Source organism: Nomia melanderi, chromosome 3 (genome assembly GCF_051020985.1).
Source record: "Nomia melanderi isolate GNS246 chromosome 3, iyNomMela1, whole genome shotgun sequence".
NCBI classification, from domain to species: domain Eukaryota; kingdom Metazoa; phylum Arthropoda; class Insecta; order Hymenoptera; family Halictidae; genus Nomia; species Nomia melanderi.
This window is the reverse complement of record NC_135001.1, coordinates 22,798,415-22,821,355: the sequence shown is the minus strand read 5'-3', so window position 1 is coordinate 22,821,355 and position 22,941 is coordinate 22,798,415. Positions and strand designations below refer to the sequence as shown.

At 37.3% G+C, this 22,941-nt stretch overlaps 1 protein-coding gene across 1 annotated transcript in view; it reads left to right on the top strand.

The window, feature by feature from the left end:
• Ptp36E (protein tyrosine phosphatase 36E) overlaps positions 1-22,941 on the top strand; it is a 143,917-nt gene that overhangs the window by 17,967 nt on the left and 103,009 nt on the right. Inside the window, exon 2 of the mRNA XM_076366387.1 lies at positions 9,063-9,330. Within this exon, the coding sequence (XP_076222502.1) occupies positions 9,066-9,330 (265 nt within the window). The 5' untranslated portion in view covers positions 9,063-9,065. The remainder of the gene's footprint in view (positions 1-9,062; positions 9,331-22,941) is intronic.

The following is a 22,941-nucleotide window of genomic DNA, read 5'->3' as shown; positions in this document are numbered from 1 at the left end:
GATCCCGTCAATGCTCAGTTGAAATTGCCTCCATTCTTCCTACGCGACCCGTTGGAGCAACGCGCAGCCGCGAGACGGTCCTCGTAGATCTAATATTCATGCTACGAGTTATCGAGCAATCTGTTTTCTACCTGTCTACCTTCGCCGACCCTTTTCCAATTACACTGTGCGGTAATTATAATAACAATGGGACAGTTACGGGACAATATGAGAAACTGTTTTTGTTTCGAAAGCATTATAATCTTGTCTCTTGCCTATTGTTGTGTACTCGTTCTATGAATCTTTTGTACTTGCTTCGTTTGTGGGGAACAAACAGTGGACACTTTTTAAGTTTCGAATTTCGTCCGGAAAACAGTTTGGCCGCGCTGTTTTGATGATTAGATGTTAATCGTACTGACACTAGAACTACCGAGCATTTAATACGATTGATATGTAATCTTTATGAAAATTATAAGAATAGATTATTTTCAGTTTCTTCGAAATGAAGCTATTTATTTTCAAAATCATTTCGAACGTTCAATGCTTCGAAGATATCAGTAATTGCTGAACAAAAGAATCGAAACCAGTCATTTTGACTTGTATATGCGTTACTACTAAATATATTAAATATATTATACTACTAGTATTAGATTAAAAATGGAGGAATACTTTGAAAAATACTATTCTTGTATTTTTCAATTCTTTGTATTCTCGTCCGTGTTCTGCGCAGCTATAGAAGCGTTTTATTTATAATACATCGAGATAATTCGATGAAATTCTTTTTATTTAATGGAAAGATCCTTTCCAGGTCAGTTCGAGTATCGATTGAAGGCTTCGGTTATTTTCTTTCCGCGTTGTGCGTGTTTTCGGTAACGTAATACGGCCGATGGAAGAAAGTAGAAATGGACTATCCGGATGAAACGTGGAATCTACACGTATCATTTTACAAATGAGGGGACGTTATTATTAATTAACTGGGATCCGTTGACGGACGAGTAATGAATAAATCCGTCGAAATGTTTCATCGTCGAATGATCCGTTCGGGCGATTGAAATTTTCAACAATGAGATCGCGCGGGAAATTCGCGCGATGAAGGGATTACCGGGCGCGAACCCTTTCAATTATTTAATTAAAACGCGACGCCGCTGTCGCGTCGCGTAAATGGAATGCTGTTTCATTGGATCATTATAAGCCCTGTTCCTATGATTTCTTTCGGAACTGTTCTCGCTGAAATCACATTGTTGTTAATTATTTAATGGAATCAAAGAAGAATTCTTTACTTTTTAACCCTTAGCACTCCAAGTTTTGTAATCTATCAGCACCTGTAACTAATTTTTATAGTATTCCTAGTGAAAATTAGAAATGCATTTCTTCGATCTTTTATTTTCCTTAGTACAAAATTTGGATGTGGAAAATCGAATAATTTTGGGGTAGTTTCTTTAAGATTCATTAAAATATTATAACTGGTGCAATATTGGAGCCTATAGAGTTCAAAGGGTTAATATAACAATTGACAACTATCATTAATAGTAATGGTAATAGAATAGTTAATAATAATAGTAATAATTATAGAATTATAAATAATAATAGTGTTAATTATAGAATTATAAATAATAATAGTAATAATAGAATCCTAAATAATAATAGTACTTATTATGGAATCATAAATAATAATACTAATAATTATAGAATTATAAATAGCAATAATAATATTAATAGAATCTTAAATAATAATAGTACTAATTACGGAATCATAAATAATAATAGAGCTAATTATAGAATTGTAAATAACAATAGTAGTAATAATAGAATCTTAAATAATAATGGTACTAATTATGGAACCGTAAATAATAACGATAACAATAATAGAACTATTAATAATAATCCTACCAATTACAAAATTATTAATACCAATATCAATAACAACAGAATAATAATACCTGATTTAAACTGAAAAGAATCGAGCAACTTTTCTCAATTCCCATTCGAGATCTTCGCTCGACCCCGGAACTGGAAAGAGGCAAGGGGTTAAATCGGGAGAGCCATGAGCAACGGAGGGTTCATTTCGGCGCCGGTTTCTCCGTCACACTGGTCGGGAATTTCGAAAGCTCGAACGGGGAATTCGGAGGTCGACGGTGGTCAATAACCGACCTTCGGGAGCAGCGTCGAAGCTCAAACGCGACTTACAAAACATTTAAAAATAACCCGCGCAACGCAGCTCTCGACCCGGAAACCTTGAGATCTTTAACTCGTCGGGAAGCCAACTGATTTTCTAATCGAGCACGAGCGTGTCGCTCGAACTCCTCTAATTCTCCACGTGTCAGCCATTCGCAACTACGATCGATATACCTATCGATATCTTATTAATAATTTATTGAAACAAGACAAAGATTCTCAGCATACTCCACGTTTTCTCTAAACTATAATATTTGATATCAGAAGAGTAATATTCAAATTCTCTCGGCAAAAATTGAGTAATATTTATGTTTATTAAGTTCTTGAAATCAGTACGAGTCTGACGCGTGGATAAGGCAAGGGGTTAACCCTGTGCACCCGAAAATATTTTTCTCAAATATGATCGATGTACCTACTTTCTAACCCTTTGAACTCTGTAGGCTGCAATATTGCACCAGTTATAATATTAAATATTTTAATCAATCGAAGGAACTACCCTAAAATTATTTGATTTTCCACATCCAAATTTTGTACTAAGGAAAATAAAATATCGAAGGAATGTTGCATTTTTCCTTTTCACTAGAGATACCATAAAAATTATTTATTGGAAAAATTTATTGATTAATAATTTATTGAGAAAAGACAAAAATTCATTATTTATTAAAATATTTAATATCATAACTGGTGCAATATCGGAGCCTACAGAGTTCAAAGGGTTAAATCTGATTTGAATTATAGTAGGTATCGAATGAATCGTTTCGTATTCACTAAGCTACATCGAGATTCTCACGGTTCGGCCACTGACAGAATTCAATTCCACACAGGAAGCCATGGTGAATTAGCTGACGCATTTAAGCAGATCATTTGGGAAGCACAGTTCGTTCGCTCAAGATTCCTGCGGTGTGTGTTAGCTGCTAGTGGAATATATGTTGCGTGTCGGACCCACTCTGTCTGATCATATACGGCGCTACGGCCGTTTCTACTTAGGCGACTGACATAACTGCCATTTCAAATAGAATTAACACTAGAACTACCGAGCATTTAATACGATTAATACGAAATTCCTATGAAAATTGTAACAATCGATTATTTTCAGTTTCCTCAAACATTCGTTATAGTACTGAAATGAAACTGTTTATTTTCAAAATCATTTCGAATATTCGATGCTTCGAAGATATTTATAATTTCTAAACAAAAGATCGAAACCAGATTTCGATCAGATTTTATTAGGCTCGCTAATTGATACATTATCTTTCTAAATAAACGATTTATACGCCGCAATTCGTTAATTGTTCATTGAAAACGATAGCCAAGAATCTCTCGTGTTATTAAACAGAGAAATAGCAGAAACATAAATGGTTCGAATTTAATGTGATCTCATACAATTTAACCGAATTATTCTAATTTAACCTAACTTAATCGAAATTATTCTAATTGAATCTATTTCAACATGATTTAGTTTAACCCTTTGCACTCGAGAGGCGCCTCTCGGAGCAAAATGATAAAATTTAAGATTCAATATTAAATTTTCTATAATCTACCAAAACATGGAACATCAAAATAGTTCTGTCACCTAATTTATTTAAGGTATTTGTATTATTTGCAAAAAATGTCATTGATATTTCATCAGAGTAATGAATATTTCTCAAGAAAAATATTCTCGAGTGCAAAGGGTTAATCAGAAGATACTGAGAAAAATCGAATTTACAATTGATAATCTAATTTAATCTACTTTAATGTTTACAGCTAGCAAGTATATCGTTATAACGGAAAGTCTGAATAAACAAGGAATAACGGTTCGAACATTTCGCGCGTGAACAACGCGATTGATTGTTCCCCGTTCGCGATCGAACCGATGTTGCGTAATCTCGATGAATTACGGGCCCGTTAAATAACCGTACAGACTCACGGCTGACAGCGAGCGGATGTCTTGAAACCGAACAAAACATTATCGCGTCTGCTTAGCACGCGCACTGACTCACCCCGGTTACGTAACCATTCTAGCGATATTTTCGGTGACAGTGCGATTCGTGGAAACAGAGGAAAATCTCTATTAGCCCGCTAAATATACGTTGCACGTGATACAAAAGTATCTTTCGATGACCGGCCGACGCCGCGCGTCTTTCGCAATTTTTCCCCTTTTTCGACTCGGTCTAGCGTACGCTGTCTAATTTCGTGAACGCGATCGAGCTGTCCGCGTTATCCTTTTCCGAAGGTTCCCTCCAGCGATTCGAACCGCCGGCCGACAAACGTAAGGACGAACCGCGCCGAGGAACTGTGTTAGGTAACTAGAACAATTCGCGCGGTTTTTTGGAATGAGGATTCGAAACGAAAGAATTCTTTTTAGAAGGAATATGATTTATTGAAGTAATTTAGTTACAGAAATGTTTAATACAATTTAATGAAAACGTACATGACGTACGTGAACTTGGAAAGGTGTCTTTCGATAGTTTCGATAGAAATAGTGTTAGGGAAGTCAGTTGATTCGTTGAAATATTCACTTCTGAAATCTACCAATTTGCGGAATAAAGTTTCTCGGAGTTTGAAGGAATACTAAAGCTGTCGAATCGTTGGAACTTGAAGTCTTAATGAAAATTCTCGTTCGATTGAAAGCGGTCTTTCGGTACTTTCGACGAAACTACTATGATACAGTATTATATAGTTTTATTTAGTTTTATTTAGTTTTATATAGTTTTATATAGTTTTATATAGTTTTATATAGTTTTCTGTAGTTTTATATAGTTTTCTGTAGTTTTATATAGTTTTATATAGTTTTATATAATTCTATATATTTTTATGTAGTTTTATTATAGTTTTCTGTAGTTTTCTGAAGTTTTGTATAGGTTTATATAGTTTTATATAGTTTTATTTAGTTTTATATAATTCTATATATTTTTATGTAGTTTTATTATAGTTTTCTGTAGTTTTCTGAAGTTTTGTATAGGTTTATATAGTTTTATATAGTTTTATTTAGTTTTATATAATTCTATATATTTTTATGTAGTTTTATATAGTTTTATATAGTTTTATATAGTTTTATATAGTTTTATATACTTTTATATAGTTTTATATACTTTTATACAGTTTTACATAGTTTTATTCTCTGAAATATTCACTTTTACATTCTACCATTTTCTTCCACCTGACAACACGCATACGCCCCGAATCATTCCGGTCATCCGATACACGCCATTACCATGATTTTGTTTAATCGGACGTAAGCGGAGTGCTAATTGATTTTTCATCATCCGGCGATTACCGCTTGATTGTGCGGCAATTAATCTGCTCTTTGAACGACGAGGGGCAGATGAAGAGGCACTTCCGGCACGGCGAAGGAAACGTCCTGTAATTGGTGAAAAATTGCTACCAAGGCGGAACTAATTTCATCCAGCGGTTTTCATTACGAGTTTAATGCCGGCTGATTAAAAACTTGCTGCCGGGCCTTGATAGAATACGTTCGAAGTTCGGCACGACGACGTCCGGCCGCCGCCATTTTCTGTTTGATGACCTCGTTCTTGTATTTCCTTCTTCTGAAACTGTACCGCGAAGTTGCACGAACTTCCTTCGATTATTCAAAGACTCGCGGAATTAATTAACGCCATGAAATTACCGCGGCTCGAATCGCGCTTTAACTAGACCGAAATTTCACTTTAATGACGGACGATTTTATATCGAATACTCTTCGAATCACAGATTGATTAACTTAATTATTCGGTAGGTCTCTTAATTATAGAAAAATTTTCAAAGAAAATCAGTTTTCGATGAAATCATGTTTTTGAAGATTATCGTGCGAAGCGAGACAGTTACTTCGTTGAATTTCGTTCTTAATGAATACCAAAATTTATGCAGAACATTTGTTTAACCCTCTATAGGCCGCTTTTTTCGTGGCTATAAAAAAACGGAGGTAATATAAAATTAACGAATATCAGCCTGTGAATACAAATTATTTTCAGTTTCTTCATTCGATATAGTATTCAAGTGGAACTATTTATTTTCAAGATCATTTCAGATATTCAATGCTTTTAAGATACCAATAATAGCGAAACAAAACAATCGAAAGCAGTGATTTTTACTGGTACGGTAGTTCCAGTGATATTTGCTTTCTTACAGAAAACAAATCTACGGTAAAATAATTTAAAGGATACCGTATCACAGACGTAACGATAATCTCTGTGGCATCGTATCTATCGTGCTTCCATTTTCTTCTAATAACGTTTTCAAAGTTTTCATACTCCCCAACTTGCGTGCCGTTAACCACGGTGAGGATCAAAGTGTTTTATAGTTTCTATATTACATTAACACTTGACCCGATCGATAGTCGAGCTTAGAACTCCTACAGCCAAGTTCATCGAACCTACAGAAAGATAGCTTCAACGGGAAGTTGCTTCTTCCGCGCCAAGAATAGTGAAAAGTGATCTAATATTAATTGTTCAACGCGAAATCCGAGGATGAAGTCTACCGCATCTCCCTTGAAATTTCACGGTGAACCCCTTTCGAAACCAACCTCCGGCTCGTATAATAAAATTTTATCCTGCACAGGGCCACGCCCTGCGTCGAAGTTCTCGGCAGACAGGGAAGTCTAAGCACAATGCATTACTATAGTGTCACTATATTATAGATAATGAACGAGTGGATCTTGAGTAATCGAGAACTAGGAATAAATATATGTATTTAATAAAATATGGAAACAACACGGACAACACGTAAAGAGTACAACTCTTCTCTCGCCACTCTCTTACAGACATTCTCTCCCAAAAATCATTCTCTCCCCCAGAAGCATTCGTCTCACTCGAACTCATCAGAAACACTCGGATGCACCCCTGGAAAGCTGGCCCTGCAATCTTAGTCTTAGGTTTTACAGCCTGCCCTTTGCTCGCACTCATTCTTACATTCACTCTTCTTAAAAATACCTTAACCTACGCTAAAAATTCTAGATACTACATTACTAACTTCCATCGAAATTCACGGAGACAAGATGCAGCGATTGTAAAGCGTTCCTCTTTCTGAATCGTTGCAATCGCAGGAAACATGTTCGTATCGCGGAAAGTCCGCAGACAATTTTAATGGGTTCGTTCCTGTAGCTTTAACGACAGTAACGACAGAACTTCTCGAACGCGCGAGAGGCGGTTGCCGTGGATCTCCGGTAAAAAGGTGAAGGCACCTACACGTTGCGATACATATTGCCGACACTTCCATGAAATGTTCCACGAAATTGCCTCCATACTTTTGAATCTTTCTCGTTTGTCGTGCGATACTGTTACACTTCGAATTCCTGGTATTATCGCGATACCAACGTATCTTCTCTTTTAATGTCGGCGTTAGTTTCAATAATAAAATCTACGATCCTTGAAGAATATTGAAAATTGGAAACTAGAGAAAATATCGATGACATTTCTTGCAACTAACACAAAGAAATACCTTGTATAAATTAAGTGACACAGCTAGTTTATTTCTATAAAATTTTATATTGTATTCTAAATTCGATTATTTTGTTCGGTCGAATGAAATGGCGATTGAAAGGCGCCTGTCGAGTGCAAAGGGTTAATCTCTTCAAGGACGGATTCATGTTGATTCTTGTGGCTCTCTGGTGAGAACCGTGTCCAGTAGAAATTCATTCCCAACGTTTCGTCACCATTGCAACTGATCTCATCAGGGATTAACCCTTTGCGGACGAACGTCGACATTCTGACGAGATGGAATTTTCATATTTGGAAGCCCAAGTCATGAACAAACGATTTAATTAATGGAATCGCAAGAGATCGGCACGTAGTTTCCTAGTTTTCTATTGTTCAAGTAATCGTTACATAATTCAGCTTCATCCGTCGATGGTTTCGTGTAATTCAGAGAATCTTCGTCCGCAAAGGGTTGAAGTTCTCGGTTGCGAGACGGGAAAAGCGTTTCCGGGATGAACGTCCGGTTGTACGCGGGAAATCTATCGCGGTCGATCGTGAAATCGTGAAATTTCGCGGTCGGTTTCCTGGCGATCTAAAACGAGACGAGCGCCTCGCTTTTGACCGACTGCGAGGGCTGCGTCTGAACAGCACGCGAGCTGGCAGAGAATAGAGACAACAGCTCGGCCAGTTGGCAAACAGGACGAAAGGGAGGCGAGGAGAGCCACTACACGCGTGCGTCCACATTCTCTTTCGACTCTTCGTCCGGAAACACGAGACGGCGGTAGACTGTTGCACGCAAATGAAATTTTTCACCCGATACTCGAAGATTTTCTACGGATATATTCGTTTAACGGTCATTTATTGTACAGTTTACTCTATTGTTCCCGGGGAAGTTGATATTCATTTAGATTTTGAAAATTGTAGATGTAGAAATATACAATCAGGATTCGTATTCGTGTTATTGGATCAACGAAAACCGATTGAAACATTTACCAAGTAATGTTTATAAAATTCTATAGTCTTAATTCATTCTAATATGCATGGTTCCACGATCATTCCTGATCCAGGTGAATTTCGATGGTCACGACAGGAAGAGAAGTATATTTTCTAAACAGCGAGTCATCGATGAGAATATTAATGTTAACGTTAATTTGTTTGCAGAAAATGTCGTTGCGGATTTATTTTGAATAAAATTTTAGTTTCTATTTAAAATACCTAATAAATTTCTATAGCCTTAATTCATTCTAATATGTATAGTTACGCCAAAGCATCAATAAGTAATATAAAAGAAATTTATATTTTGTAGGTTTAAATTATAATTCAATAAAATTTAAGGAGGATTTATTTCATTGAATACAATTTTAGTTTCCATTTGAAATACCTAATAAATTTATATGGTTCCACGATCATTCCTGATCCACGTGAATTTCGACAGTGACGACAGTAACAGAAGTATATTTTCTAAATAACGGAGACATCGATGATAATGTTAACGTTCCGCTAATTTGTTTACAGAAAATGTCGTCGTTGCGGACGCAATCGACCGCCGGCGGCGTGGTCGGTCTGAGCAGTATCGGCTCGGATCGCACCGGGGCAATTTCGACCGCCGGTGGTTCTCATTCCCACTCGCACGGGAAGCACCATCATCGTCACAGGAGCAGGAGCGCGCCTAGGGCGCAGGAGAAACCGCCGAAGAAGCGTCATCTTAATACGGGGCACAGGCTCGCCTCCATCCCCAGCCAGATTAAACTGTCGATGCTGAACAGCGGTCTCATCTCGTTCGGTGAGTTCCACGCTTCGACTGTTTCGCTCTCTATATAGGCTCACCCTCGTGGGACCACGATCTCGTGGCTCGTTTACACCGAACGAACGAACGAACGAACGAACGATTGTTCGTCCCCCGTTTCGACGATTGCGCCGATACGTCCGAGAAACGTGATCGGTACGTTCACAGCCATTTTCAGTGAAACGCTGAACACGTTCCGGATCAATGTAACTTTTAACACTTTGTTCACCGGTGGTTTTAAGCGGAAATCTATCTAGTAATCTACGTCACCGGTTATTATTCGGTAATTTACTCTTTGCACTCGAAAGATTTTTACTGGAAATATATATATATATATATATATATATATATATATATATTATATCTCGAATATTTCGAGTGCAAAGAGTTAATTACTGAATAATAACCGGTGACGTAGATTACTAGATAGATTTCTGCTTAAAACTACCGGTGAACAATGTGTTAAAAGTTATATTGATCCGGAACGTGTATATATATATAAGACGCATCTTGCCACAAGGCATAAAGAACATTACTTGTACTTGCGTGCGGAATTGATCGTCACGTAATAAAGTCTCCGAGTTTATCTTAAAAGTGTTGTAATTCTCTCAATCCGGAATTCAAGACGGTAAATTCGAACACTACGCGGTAGTTTTTATGCGCAAAAATTTGCGATTGCTATGAAAAGGTAAAGAAAAATGGATTGGACTGTTTCGCAGTTCTAGTGGGTTCGTTCGGTCAGTGTAAACGCACGAGAATCAAGAAAGCTATTCTTGTTTCGTATTATCGATGATGACCGTTCTCCCTTCTCGTCGGAACATTGATTCCGCGACGATTAGTCCCCGTTCGGGGAACGTCAGCCGGTATTATCGCTCGTCGAGCTCCGTGGAGCTGGAATCAAGGATGATTGTTCGATTCTGTCACGGTTCTTGATACTATTGTGCCTGGGAACGCTCGCAAACCAGAGAAGTTATATCCTCGCAGCGATCGCGAATGCCCGTATCGCGTTCAAACGCAGATTTCCACTGGTAGTTAGCTCCTTGCCCTGCGATAGTCGTTCGTAATTGCTTTAAGCCGTAATAATTGGTAGTAGTATTGAAATAGTATTCGATATTAATTTATTAGGTACTATAATAGTAAATTATTTTTCCTTAATAACTTATTTATTGGATACTATGAAAGTAGCATTTAATATTTTCTGCCAATTTTTGCTTTTGCAATGTTTCTTTCGGCAATTGAATATTTTAGTGTTTGAAAATATTTGGTTAGGAAATGTTCAAGAAGACAAGTGGAAAAAATATGTAATATAAATACAATATAATATAGTACAATATAATATAATAAAATATAATATAGTACAATATAATGTAATATAATATAGTACAATATAATATAATATAATATAATATAATATAATATAAATATATAATATAAAATATTTATATATATTTCATTTCATATTTTATATTTTAAATATATATCAATTTTTTAAATAGGACCCGTTTTATATAATATAAATATTTTATGTAATATAATATGTGCCAACAAACAATGACATCACTTCTACGCAAGAGGTCCAAATAGAGATCACAGAAAGGTCGAAACAAACTCGAAATAATCATGTGACATTTCCTTCCGTAAGAGATCTTTCTCGCGAGTTGTGACATTATGTGGTACGACAAAGGGTTAAGGTGAAGCTCCGTTTTACTTTTGATAACGTGAATCTTTTAATACACCGACAGCGGCGCACCTATTTTGACCTCGATCCGCGAGAGCCCTGTTTGACCTGTTTGTTCGTAACCAGTTGTTTCGCTATGCTTTCGGAGATAATGGTTTATTGAGGTTGTAAACCTGGCGGGATTACGAAGCCCTTTTCGGAGTTCCGGTCGGAGTTTTACCCGGAATCCTGTTCGTTATTCGAAGAAATTCAGGAGTTGTTAGTGGAGAATGTAAATTCGAATGGCGATGTTTTGCACAACACCGTAGCTTCCCCACTGTCACGATAATCTTTATCGATCGTTGCACCCGAACCACTCTCCGTAGTCTCAATGAGTTTACTATCTCGCTGTTTCATTAGCTCCGTGTACAGCGACGTGCAAAAGTTCTCGGGCAAATGTACTTTTCATTTTGCATTCCGACGAGTGACAGAATTTCAATTGATAACTATGCTATATAGCTACTATTAACCCTTTGCGGAAGATTCTTCGAAACGTACGAAACCTTCAACATATGGAGCTAAGTTATATCAATCGCTTAATTAATAGAACGAAAGAAAACTACGCTGATCTATTATTGTTCGACTAATTAGAATTCTTCCACGACTTAGTCTTCCGAATCTGAACATTTCATCTCACCGAAATGCCGACATCCGTAAAGGGTTATCGTTTAATACTACGTATAATACAGAGCTATTTTTATATACTCTTATTTAACCCTTTGCACTCGAGACGTGACTCTCAGCATTTGATTTGACGCAAAATTAGAAAATTTAATATTATTTGAGAAATATTGAAACAAAATAGCTTTGTTCCTTAATACACTTGTGTTTCTTCGAGTTAATTTCAAAGAATTCAGTGCAAAGGGTTAAGGGTTCACAGGTTAAGGTAAACAGCTTCCGTCCGAAGCGCGCAGGCGAGTTCAGACGAGATCGAGAGCACACCTCCCATCGTTCGCTCGCCGAGCAGGCCAGAATTAATTAGTTATAGAATTCGGGCAACATTCTGCGCCTCCGTTCGGGATCTTCATAATAGATCAGATTCATTAGGATCCGAGGCCGAGCGGCGTTCGGCAAAGCGGACGGCTACCTTTAATTCGTTTCAATTTAATCCCACGGCAGGATATTCCGAAAGTTTTCTCTAATTTCCGATTCCGCTTCGAGGGAGCTGACGTCTCGTTATAAAACGAGCCGGAAAGTTTACGTCGCGTTTACTTTGAAGCCGCCCCGGACGCCGCGCGTAACGCCGCTTCGCAGCAATAAAAGCCACTCCGTATGACGGATAAATATATTATGCAATTATGTTCGAGCGGGGGCGGGACTCGCGCGAAAGAAGTTCCCCGTAAGTTTCCGGGGACCGGGCGGGTTGGGCTCCGTAATGAATTACAGTCGCGATCACCCGCGAGGAGATATAAGCTTGGCGAGCATCGCGAAACACTTTACACATTTTCCTAATTACCGGTGTGCCTTTATCGGGAAAGTTTGTCTTTATCGAGTAATGTTTAAACATTGAAATATTTAGAAGAAGATTTAAAGTTTCGGAGTTTAAGCATTTAATGGTGGTAAGTAATGTTTAAATATTGAAATATTCGGAAGTGAATTTAGAGTTTTAATTTTTAAATATTTATAGACGTTAAGTAACATTTAAAAGGTTGAATATTTCGAAATAGGTTTAAAGTTTCAAACTTCAAATATTTAATAGTGGCAAGTAATGTTTAAATATTGAAATATTCGGAAGTGAATTTAGAGCTTTAATTTTAAATATTCAAAGACGTTAAGTAACGTTTAAGTATTGAAATATTTAGAAAGAGATTTAAAGTTTCAGAGTTTAAACATTTAATGGTGTTAAGTAATGTTTAAATATTGAAATATTCGGAAGTGAATTTAGAGTTATAAATTTTAAGTATTTAAAGACGTTAAGTAACATTTAAAAGGTTGAATATTTCGAAATAGGTTTAAAGTTTCAAACTTCAAATATTTAATAGTGGCAAGTAACATTTAAACAGTGAAATATCTTGAAATAGGCTTAAAGGTTCAAAATTTAAATATTTAGAAATGTCAAGTAACATTTAAACGAGATATTTAAAGAATCACATTGACAGTTTTAAAATTCGAATATTTCAAAGAATCAAATATTTCTAAAACTTCCCAATTTCTAATTTTCGAATGCTTTCAGTTACATTGAAATGTCTCTCTACACTACTGGCAGTTGTAATTAATATATCAAGAGACCCTGTTAGTTCGAATACCCATCTACGAGATCGCGTAATTGCCAAAGGGAATGCTAATTAATAAGTCACAAGTAATTACTTAATAATTCAGACACTGGGACAGAAAAACGGAGGCCGTGGAAAACGGACGGCGAGAAGGAAGTCCGACATTAATTCCCGACAAAATGGTGGAAGGTTTCACGTCCCAGTTCCAGACGAATATAACAAGGATAATCGCGTAGCGCGACGACGGCCGCGGCTAGTAACCGGAGGTTATACTCCTGAACAATTCATTTGAATTAAATTCAAATTTAATTGAAAATTCGGCTGGCGTCCGGCGTATGGGGGTTTGAAGAACGAAGGGGGAGAAAAAGTAGAGAAATTTGCATTTAATAAGTCCGATTGGCCGCCGGGGAGACGCCATTTTTACGAAAAATGCGGAGCAGCGGCGCGCAGAACTGCGTCGTGGACTTTCCTTCCCCTCCGTTACGGCATCAGCGCTGGAAAAAGCAGATCCGTAACTCGATTTGATCAAGCACGGGCTTTCCGTAGCGTTTTAGATGCTTTTAGCGCCGCTCCGGTCTCCTCTCTAGACTTTTACGTGTCATTTCATGCAATATGTCTAGTCCGCCGTGTAAAAACGCGACGTCGAGCGAAGTCTCTCGAGAAACGCCAAGAAAATCTGCCATTTGTCTATCGGTACAGTTGAAATAGGAGGAAAAGTTGAAGATACTTGTGTAATATTCACTCATTTGCATCGTTAACGCTAGAACTACCGAGCGTTTAATACGATTGATATGCAGTTCCTGTAAAAATTGTAACAATAGATTATTCTCAGTTTCTTCAGGCATTCGTTATAGTACTGAAGTGAAACTATTTATTTTGAAAATCATTTCGAATATTCAATTCGAAGATATCAATAATTGCTAAACAACAAAATCGAAACCAGTCATTTTGCATAGGATATCCCGAGTTTTAACCCTTTGTGGACGAATATTGACGTTTTGGTAAACTGAAATGTTCCTGTTTCGAAGACTGAATCGTCAACAAATGATCTAATTACTCAAACAACAGGAGATCATTACGTAGTTCCTGTTTTTCCTATTATTTGAGCAATTGATATATAATTTAGCTTCGTCTGCTGATTTCGTGTATTTCAAAGAATCTTCATTCACAAAGGGTTAATGTTCGAACTTCGTCAGTTACGTAAGCATAGGTCGCATAGAACTTTCTTAAAAGATTCCAACAGAAACACCGAATGCAAGTAATATAGCGGTAAAACGGTAGAAATAATAAAACGGTAAAAATGGTCAATATTATCCTACCACCGAGGCGTCTCTAAAATCAACGTTCCCTGAAATTCTTCAGAATTTCAACTGAATCGAAATTCGTAGATAATTATTCTTCCCCGCTGCCAGAATCCGGCCGTTCGAAGTGGATGCCTCGAACGCAACGGAAACTTCGTGTCACGGGTGCGCCGTGCGCGCGGAATTAACGGTATTATCGCGCGCGGGCCGTGCAAATAAACAGAACAGAAAGTGGGCCGTGGGATAAGCGGAGTTTCGGGATCGGTCGAGCGGAAGAGCGAGGCGGTGTCATAAGGCACGCCGTGCTTTATCACTTTCGCTTCGGTTCTGCCGAAAAGCAGCAAGCTTAATTAGCGCGGATTCGAAGGCCTGCTGCTCCCGTCGCGGCCGTGTGTTCCCGTCACGACCGATCGCTCGGAAAATCCGACGGTTTAATGCATGATGATCAAACACTTCGGTCGGTCGTTCGAGCAACTGGCTATTCGTTTATTCTATTGACATCCACTTCGCGATTAGACGCATCGACTAGGAATCCATCATTTTCGGTGATATTCGATATCAACCCTTTGCACTCGACAGTATTTTTCTTAATAATAATAATAATAATAGGAAGAAGTAGAATGATCTTTGTTTTTGGTCTCACTGCCAAGGGAATCGATTTAGAGTTTTCGTTTGTATTCGATATGAACCTTATACACTCTTTAATATTTTTTACAACAACAACAACAACAACAACAACAACAACAACAACAACAACAACAACAACAACAACAACAACAACAACAATAACAAACAACAACAATGACAACAACAACAACAAACAATGACAACAACAACAACAAGCAATAAGAGGAATAAATAAGTAAATAATAATAATCTTTGTTTTCGGTCTTACAGATAAGAAAATGGACTTGATTTGCAAAGTTTTCGGTTGTACTTAATATCAACCCTTTGTACTCGACAATATTTTTCATAATAATAATCTTTGTTTTCAGTGTCACTGCTAAGGAAACTGCTTTAATTTACAAAGTTATAATTCTCTTCTACAGTACGTTCCGTACATTCTTCTCTCTCATACACCTTGCTTTCTACGCACAATTTGATATAATGATATACTAACGATAATAATAATGTCCGATGATATAACTGAATGCATAAGAACAAACACTTATTTCTATGCACTCGTTTTCGAATTCCGTCACGAACAAGTACGTCCCTTCAATTAATTGTCAACGTTGATCCAATTTGATTCGCGAAATATTAACGTCGAGAGAATTACTCGAACGCCGCGCAAAATTGGATAACAGGCCGGAATCTCGGCAGAATTCGGAGAGGCTGTACCCGCGATGGCACTCCGTTGCTATCGGGAAATCCTAGTGCGCCGGATGCGGTGCTTCGAGGAAGGCTGAGAAATAAATTTAAGGGCCCGGGATTCAAGTGCAATCGGTTACACGGCCAGTAACGGGGTATCGGTTTGTAGTAGGTATTTATTGCGACCGCTTCTATCGGTATTTAATACTACAGCGTGGCTCGATAATCCGGCAACGTTACAGTCTGTTCCAAAATAGGATATAAAACTGCGTCGGTTTTCTAATGAATAAGCAATTAGCAATTTCATCTGAGACAGGAGTTTTCACTTAAAGAACACTGTCTGTGACATAATAACGATGAAAATAGAATTTTATTCGAAAAGAGATCAATTTCAAGAACATAATTCATGTATAAAATAATAATTATATAAATGGAATTTTTGTTTAACGCCGTTAATAAAGGAAAATGGAAAATGCAATTTTAGTGCAGATGATTTAAAGGGAAGTTTCATTTTGACAGTTCGTTGAATTTTATAATGTTGCAGTATCAAAGTATATAATTCAAGGAAATATAATTTAATTAGTTATTATACACTTCGAAGAATAATTTCTACTGTATTAACACTGTTAACCCCTTGTCCTACGAGCGAGACAAATTATTAATGACAAAGTAGCCGTATCGATCAGAGTTGAGAAACATATCATAGGCGAAGGGGTTAATTTGAGTTTGTCAATTCCGGGTAAACTAAAGTTCGTTAAACTATCGGAAACATTCGCGGCATCCGATTTTCGGGCAGCGTTCTCGGCTCTTTTGTCGCGTGTTCGTTTCGGTCTTCCAGGGAATGCTATTGATTTCCTTTCACATGATTGACCTTTAGCCCGTAGGTAGTACAAAAGGCACGTTGTCCCTCGTCCCCTTCAATTACGCCACTTGGAGGTTTGTTGTTCCGATTAATCATAATAACCGTCCTGAGAGAATGAATATGTCGAAGAAAATGATCAACCGCCTGACTGCTCGCGTCATAAATAAATTAAATAAGAACGTTTAACGCACGGAATATATATTAATTAATAAAAAATTAATAAAAGAGAGTTAACCCTTTGCACTCGAGAGGTGACTCACTCACCAAATGATTTCATAAAATCTGATATTTAATATTATACTTCCTACAATGCATCATTTTGAGAAATATTCAAATAAAATAGCTTTGTCAATTCACGTGAATTCCTCGTCAACTTAGTTTCACAAGATATCGATTTTATCTCATCGGAAAATATTCAAAAATATTTCTAATGAAAAAACTTCCGACTGCAAAGGGTTAACCTTTTGCACTCGACAGGCGACTCTCACTCACATAATTTCATACAGTAAAACCATAAAATCTGATATTTAACATTATACTTCCTACAATGCATTTTGAGAAATATCCAAATAAAATAGCGTGATTTCTCGTCGACGTAGTTTCACAAGATATCGATTTTATCTCATCGGAAAATGTTCAAAAATATTTCTAATGAAAAACTTCCGAGTGCAAAGGGTTAGCAAAAAGATACAATTTCTTCAGTGGTACTTGATAGTCCACGAATACAGAATGTCGTAAAAGGACTCTGACTCGTAGCTTTGTAATTCGCGGTAACGTGTGCCCATTTCGAAGGACGTACCGCGCAGCGAGCGGGCAACGTCAGTCACTTTTGCGCAACAAAGGGATTCGCGTGAGCTCTTTGAACCCGGCTACCTATGAGCGTGGTGTATTGCACCTGCAAACCCCGGCCGTCTAATCATTACATTCGGCAATGATATCAACCGCGCCGTGGCTCGGCTCCGTGTCCGACACGTCCGCGCCGTGCCGGCCCGAATGCTTTATAATATCATATTTCATCGGGGCCGGTGCATACGTACCTATCCACCGTTCAGTATGCATTACGCAGTTACCTGGTTCTTGTGCCAGACAGCTGTGAATACAAACACACTTGGCATGCCGCGGAAACTTTCTAACGAAAAGATGGATTTACGTTCGGCTTCTGCTCGTTCCTGCCACTGTTACGCGTACGTGTGTTCTTTTAGCGATTATAATGATGGCAATGATGGTGATGATGGTAATGATGGTAATGAGGATAATGATAATAATGATACTAATGATAATAATGTAGGAATGGATGTATTTGAGTGTGAGAACAGATATATTGACGAGCGATGAATGTGTGTGCAATAGAATGACGCGACTGTGTGACTGTGATATAAATTGATTTTCTCTGTATTGATTTTTATGTTGATAATGTTCGTTTTTATGAATCTAAAATATTCCAAATATATATGAAGTTAATGCATGGCGATGAAAGAATGTTCTGGAAAGTGTGCGAGTGAGACAAGAGCAGCTGAGTGTATAAATAGTGAGTTGTTTGATTTGTGGATTGTTTCATCGTGAGCTGTCATGAAATAATTATACCGTTTCAAATAAAATTCTCTTTCTCCTACAATAATGATAATATTGATGATAATAATAATGATAATAATGATAATAATGACGGTGATATTTATACGTCGTTACGTAAATAGACAATTATAATTATTAGCGACTGGATTTATCGGATGAAGGTTTCCAAGTAATTTAATTGTTGAATTATTAATTAACGAAACGAAGATTTTTGAGTGTTGAAACGTTACCCTATAAAAACTTCAATTATACGCCGAAGTCTTAGTTCTAAATACTAAGAGCAACGAAAATTACATATCGTTTTTCATTGTTCAAGCTTTTGCCTTGTGACCTTTGATTTTACAACGATATTCGTTCGTAAACAATATAAATGAAAGTGAAACGATACTTTTTATATAATTTATCTTGTCTCAGGTAACGTTACCTTCATCATTTATTTCTTGATTACTGCAATTAATTAATCACGTCAGTAATAACGTGTAAACTCGAAGAGTAAATTACCCGATTTGCCATTTCATTCGAACTCGAAGCGCTCGTCGCTCGATTCCTCTCGCCCACGATTCCGTGGACGTTCCTCGTGAGACATGTAACACAACAGAATCCGTGTTTATCAGCATTGTAAAATTTCCCAGCGGCAGAAGTGCACTCGAGGTCTTGAAAAATGACGTTCGCGTTCTAAAATTACTGCTCCGCGTTTTTTCGGTTGATCGTCGGGGCTCGCGTTCGCGGAACTTGTATGAACCGCGATTCCGCTGATCCATTCAGCTCGAATATATTTTCCTGTTTTCGCGTTTCTACGCGATACAATTTATTCGGGAGTGCTACGCGCTCTTTGACCCGGTTCGTCGACCTAATTGCTGGCTTTAGGGGTAGTTGCTGTTCCACTTTGCGTTCAGTTGTCCACTATTTTTTCCCTTGCCGACGCGTTTTCAGATTGTTTCGGCACGACGGAGTTCCGCGCGGCACGTATTCTAAGTACTTAAACCTTATGACTATTAAAAAACTTGTATAATAATAACAAATGTACCAGGTACTTACTTCAACCTTGTGACTATTAAAAATCTTCTATAATAATAACAAATGTACCAGGTACTTACTTAAACCTTGTGACTATTAAAAATCTTGTATAATAATAACAAATGTACCAAGTACTTAAACCCTGTGACTACTAAAAATCTTCTATAATAATAACAAATGTACTAAGTACTTACTTAAACCTTGTGACTATTAAGAAACTTCTATAATGATAACAAATGTACAAAGTACTTATTTAAACCCTGTAACTATTAAAAAACTTCTATAATAATAACAAATATCCATACAGACAATAAATTTGTACAATAACAATACGATAATAATAACAAATGTACCAAGTACTTACTTCAACCTCGTGACAATTAAAAAACTTGTATAATAATAACAAATATCAATGTAGATAATAAATGTATACAATAACAACACGATAATAACAGCGGTAATAAATTTGTACAACAATCATACAAGAATAATAACAACAACAGAATGTTTTACAATAATAAAAACAATAAAAAAGCAATCAGTGCGTTTCTATATATTGCTCGCATTCAATGGAACACATGAAGACAAACGAATAAAAATACACTCCATTCATCGAAGCTTCCATTGGAACGGGAATAAAACGGAAGCCTCATTAAATTGATATTCAGACTGCGATGAGTGTTTAAAATTACCGATCGTATCCTCGTCATCATTACATTACACCATATAATGCTTATTTTTATACAGGTATTAACCGCTTGCCCTATAACGCGTCAGACTGGTGATGAGAATTTCGAGCAAAATCTGACAAATCTAAATGTCATTTATTTTGATGTCAGTATCAATTCAATATTTCCTTTTTATCATCAATCCTTAACGTCTGAAGTAACTTTGAATAAATTTGATCGTTCTACTGCGTAAAATCGAGTCACTGCCCGAGTGCAAAGGGTTAATTATAACGTTGAAAATTCGAATTTACGTAAAGGTCCGCAGTTTGGCCTTTGAACCCTTTGCCCTATGGTTCCTTTCGCAACTGCGCGTAACAGAGATGTTTTATCGATCATAATTCAGTCGAAAAGGAGACAAATTCTACGCTTATTCTATGACTAGGTTTACTCAGCAACATTAATAGTAAAAAAATAATATTCAATTCGGACTTGGAAGAATTAACATCTATATTTATCAAATTCTATTCGAAATTTTCATCACGAGTCTAACACGATATTGTAGGCCAAGGGGCTAACGAAAAACTAAAGTTATTTTTTAGTTCAAAAAATAAATAATCCATCGTTGAAAGAGTTTTAACACTAGGTTCACGGAACGCGTGAAATTGACGCATATTGGATTTTAGAAATATTATTTCGTAAAAATGTTTACGCCGATTTTGATACCCCAATTACCTACTATCGAATCTCCAGTTTCCACGATCTAAATAAACGAGCATCAATTCTTTTAGGAATAATAGAATCAAGTGCACAATGCCCGTAAACCTAGTGTTAAGACGACGCGTATGAAATAGTTCGGTTCGCTGCGGAAGAGTTCACAGCGAAAGGGGTTAACGAAGCTTCGGAAGCGATCCTTGGTAAAAATCGTATAATTAGCGTCGGATACGTGTGCGGCCGGCGTCCTAGAATATGGGGCATGGAAATGGCGGAACAATGATTCGAAAGGCTGCGGTCGGGGGGGAGGGGGGCGAGAGAATGACGCCTCAAGAATAGAAATTGAAACCGAAGTGGATTAACCCGGATGCCGGGCAGACATATCCATCGTTGCTATTCAAAATACACCTCGGGCCAGGGATCGGATCAAACCGGGGAATCATTTTCGAGGAATTTACATATTCAAACGAGAAGAAGGGACGGACGGTCCCTCTGTTATTCAGCGATAAGCAATTCCTACAAATCGGGTCAATCACATTTCATAAATAAATGGGGATTATCTTTTAGCCCGCGGGAGGTGTGCCGCTCTCATTGAATTAAATCACTGAGTTGACAGGGTGAAATTGGTTCGCCGGGAAAGGCAACGCCTCGGTCGTGATTTAACCCTTTGCGCTCGAAAGTGTCTCGATGGAAATATTCGACGTTTTCTGACGAGATGTGGGTCGCGTTGTTTGAAACTGATTTAAGGATAATTCATGGATGAATTGAGCGGCAGAGCTGTTTTATTTGAATATTTCACATAGCAATGCAAACTTTAATTTGAAATATTAAATGTTCAATTTTATAGTTTTGTCAACTATATCACAATATAGTTGAGTCACCTCCCGAGTGCAAAGGGTTAATCTTGAAAATGAATAGCTTTACTTCACTACTGTAATGAATGTCTCAAGAAACTGAAAATAATCTATTGCTATAATTTTTATGGGGATTGTATATTAATCGTATTAAATACACGGTAGTTCTAGTGTTAATATACTAGAACTATTTAACGAATCAAACACTCCGGTGTCAACATTTTTACTCCACTAATATTAATAATTTTATATATTTATTGATATAAAACAGTAAATATCAAATCTGTTTATTACATCAATTATTCGATGGTTCCAGAGTTAAACATTTAGTTCTGGACATTTGCCAGATAAAATCCTTATTCTGTCGCGAGTAGCTTTCGTCGCCCACTATTTTATTTCTGTTCGAATAATAGACTTGTTTATTTAGAGACAAGATTATAAATACAATCACCAGTTCTAAATAAAATCAATAAGAGTAACGCGTTTATTTAGAGACAAAATTATAAATACAACCACGAGTTCTAAATAAAATCAATAAGAGCAACGTCGGAATAAATAATTATTCCAATAATTACTCACTCCTGAATTATTTCACTCCCGTCAAGCATTCCACGAAATTTTTACCTCGCGTTTGCGTGAAAAATGGCGTCGCCGCCTCCGTTTATATTTCACGGACAATAGTCAGCGGCGCCTTTTTCTCCGTCGAGTAACAGAAATACATTTCCCCGCGATCACGGCGAAACATTTGTGCCCGGAGTCTATTTTACTGATTTCTGGCGTCGTTTTTGTTTCCCGGTGTTCTTCGGGAAAGTTCCGCGGCGCGTTTCCCTCATGAATCCTCCATTTTCCCGTTCGGTCCGCTCGGTTTTCGTGTCGCCGACGGAAGCAGGGGGGAAAAAAGAGAGAGAAACGCGAAGAAAACAGAAATTCAGGTTGAGTTGTCTGGTGCCACTCGACCGAGCCTTAAGTTCTGCGTGCACTTACGCCGGTCCATAATGCAATACTTATCGATTCGGAAAACTGGGAATATTCGATGAACGCAGCACAATTTTATCCGATGACCCAGAAACGTTCACGTCACGCGTGCGATACGGAGATCCTTAAAAATATCTTTATAATTCCTCAAGATGCTCTGATTCGATCCTACAATATCTTCGAGAAATTTTCCATCGTTTCGATATCAACGTTTTCCACTGCAAAAGTTTCTCATTGGAAATGTTCGATGTTCTTTGAGATGTAGATGACATTGTTGAAAGATCAATTTAATGAGAAATCACGCGTGAATTAGGGAAAGAGGTTATTTTATTGTAATATCGCGCACTGTATGCATTGTACGATACTTTAACCAATTAACGGAGCGAAAAATTTCAGTGATTATCCGA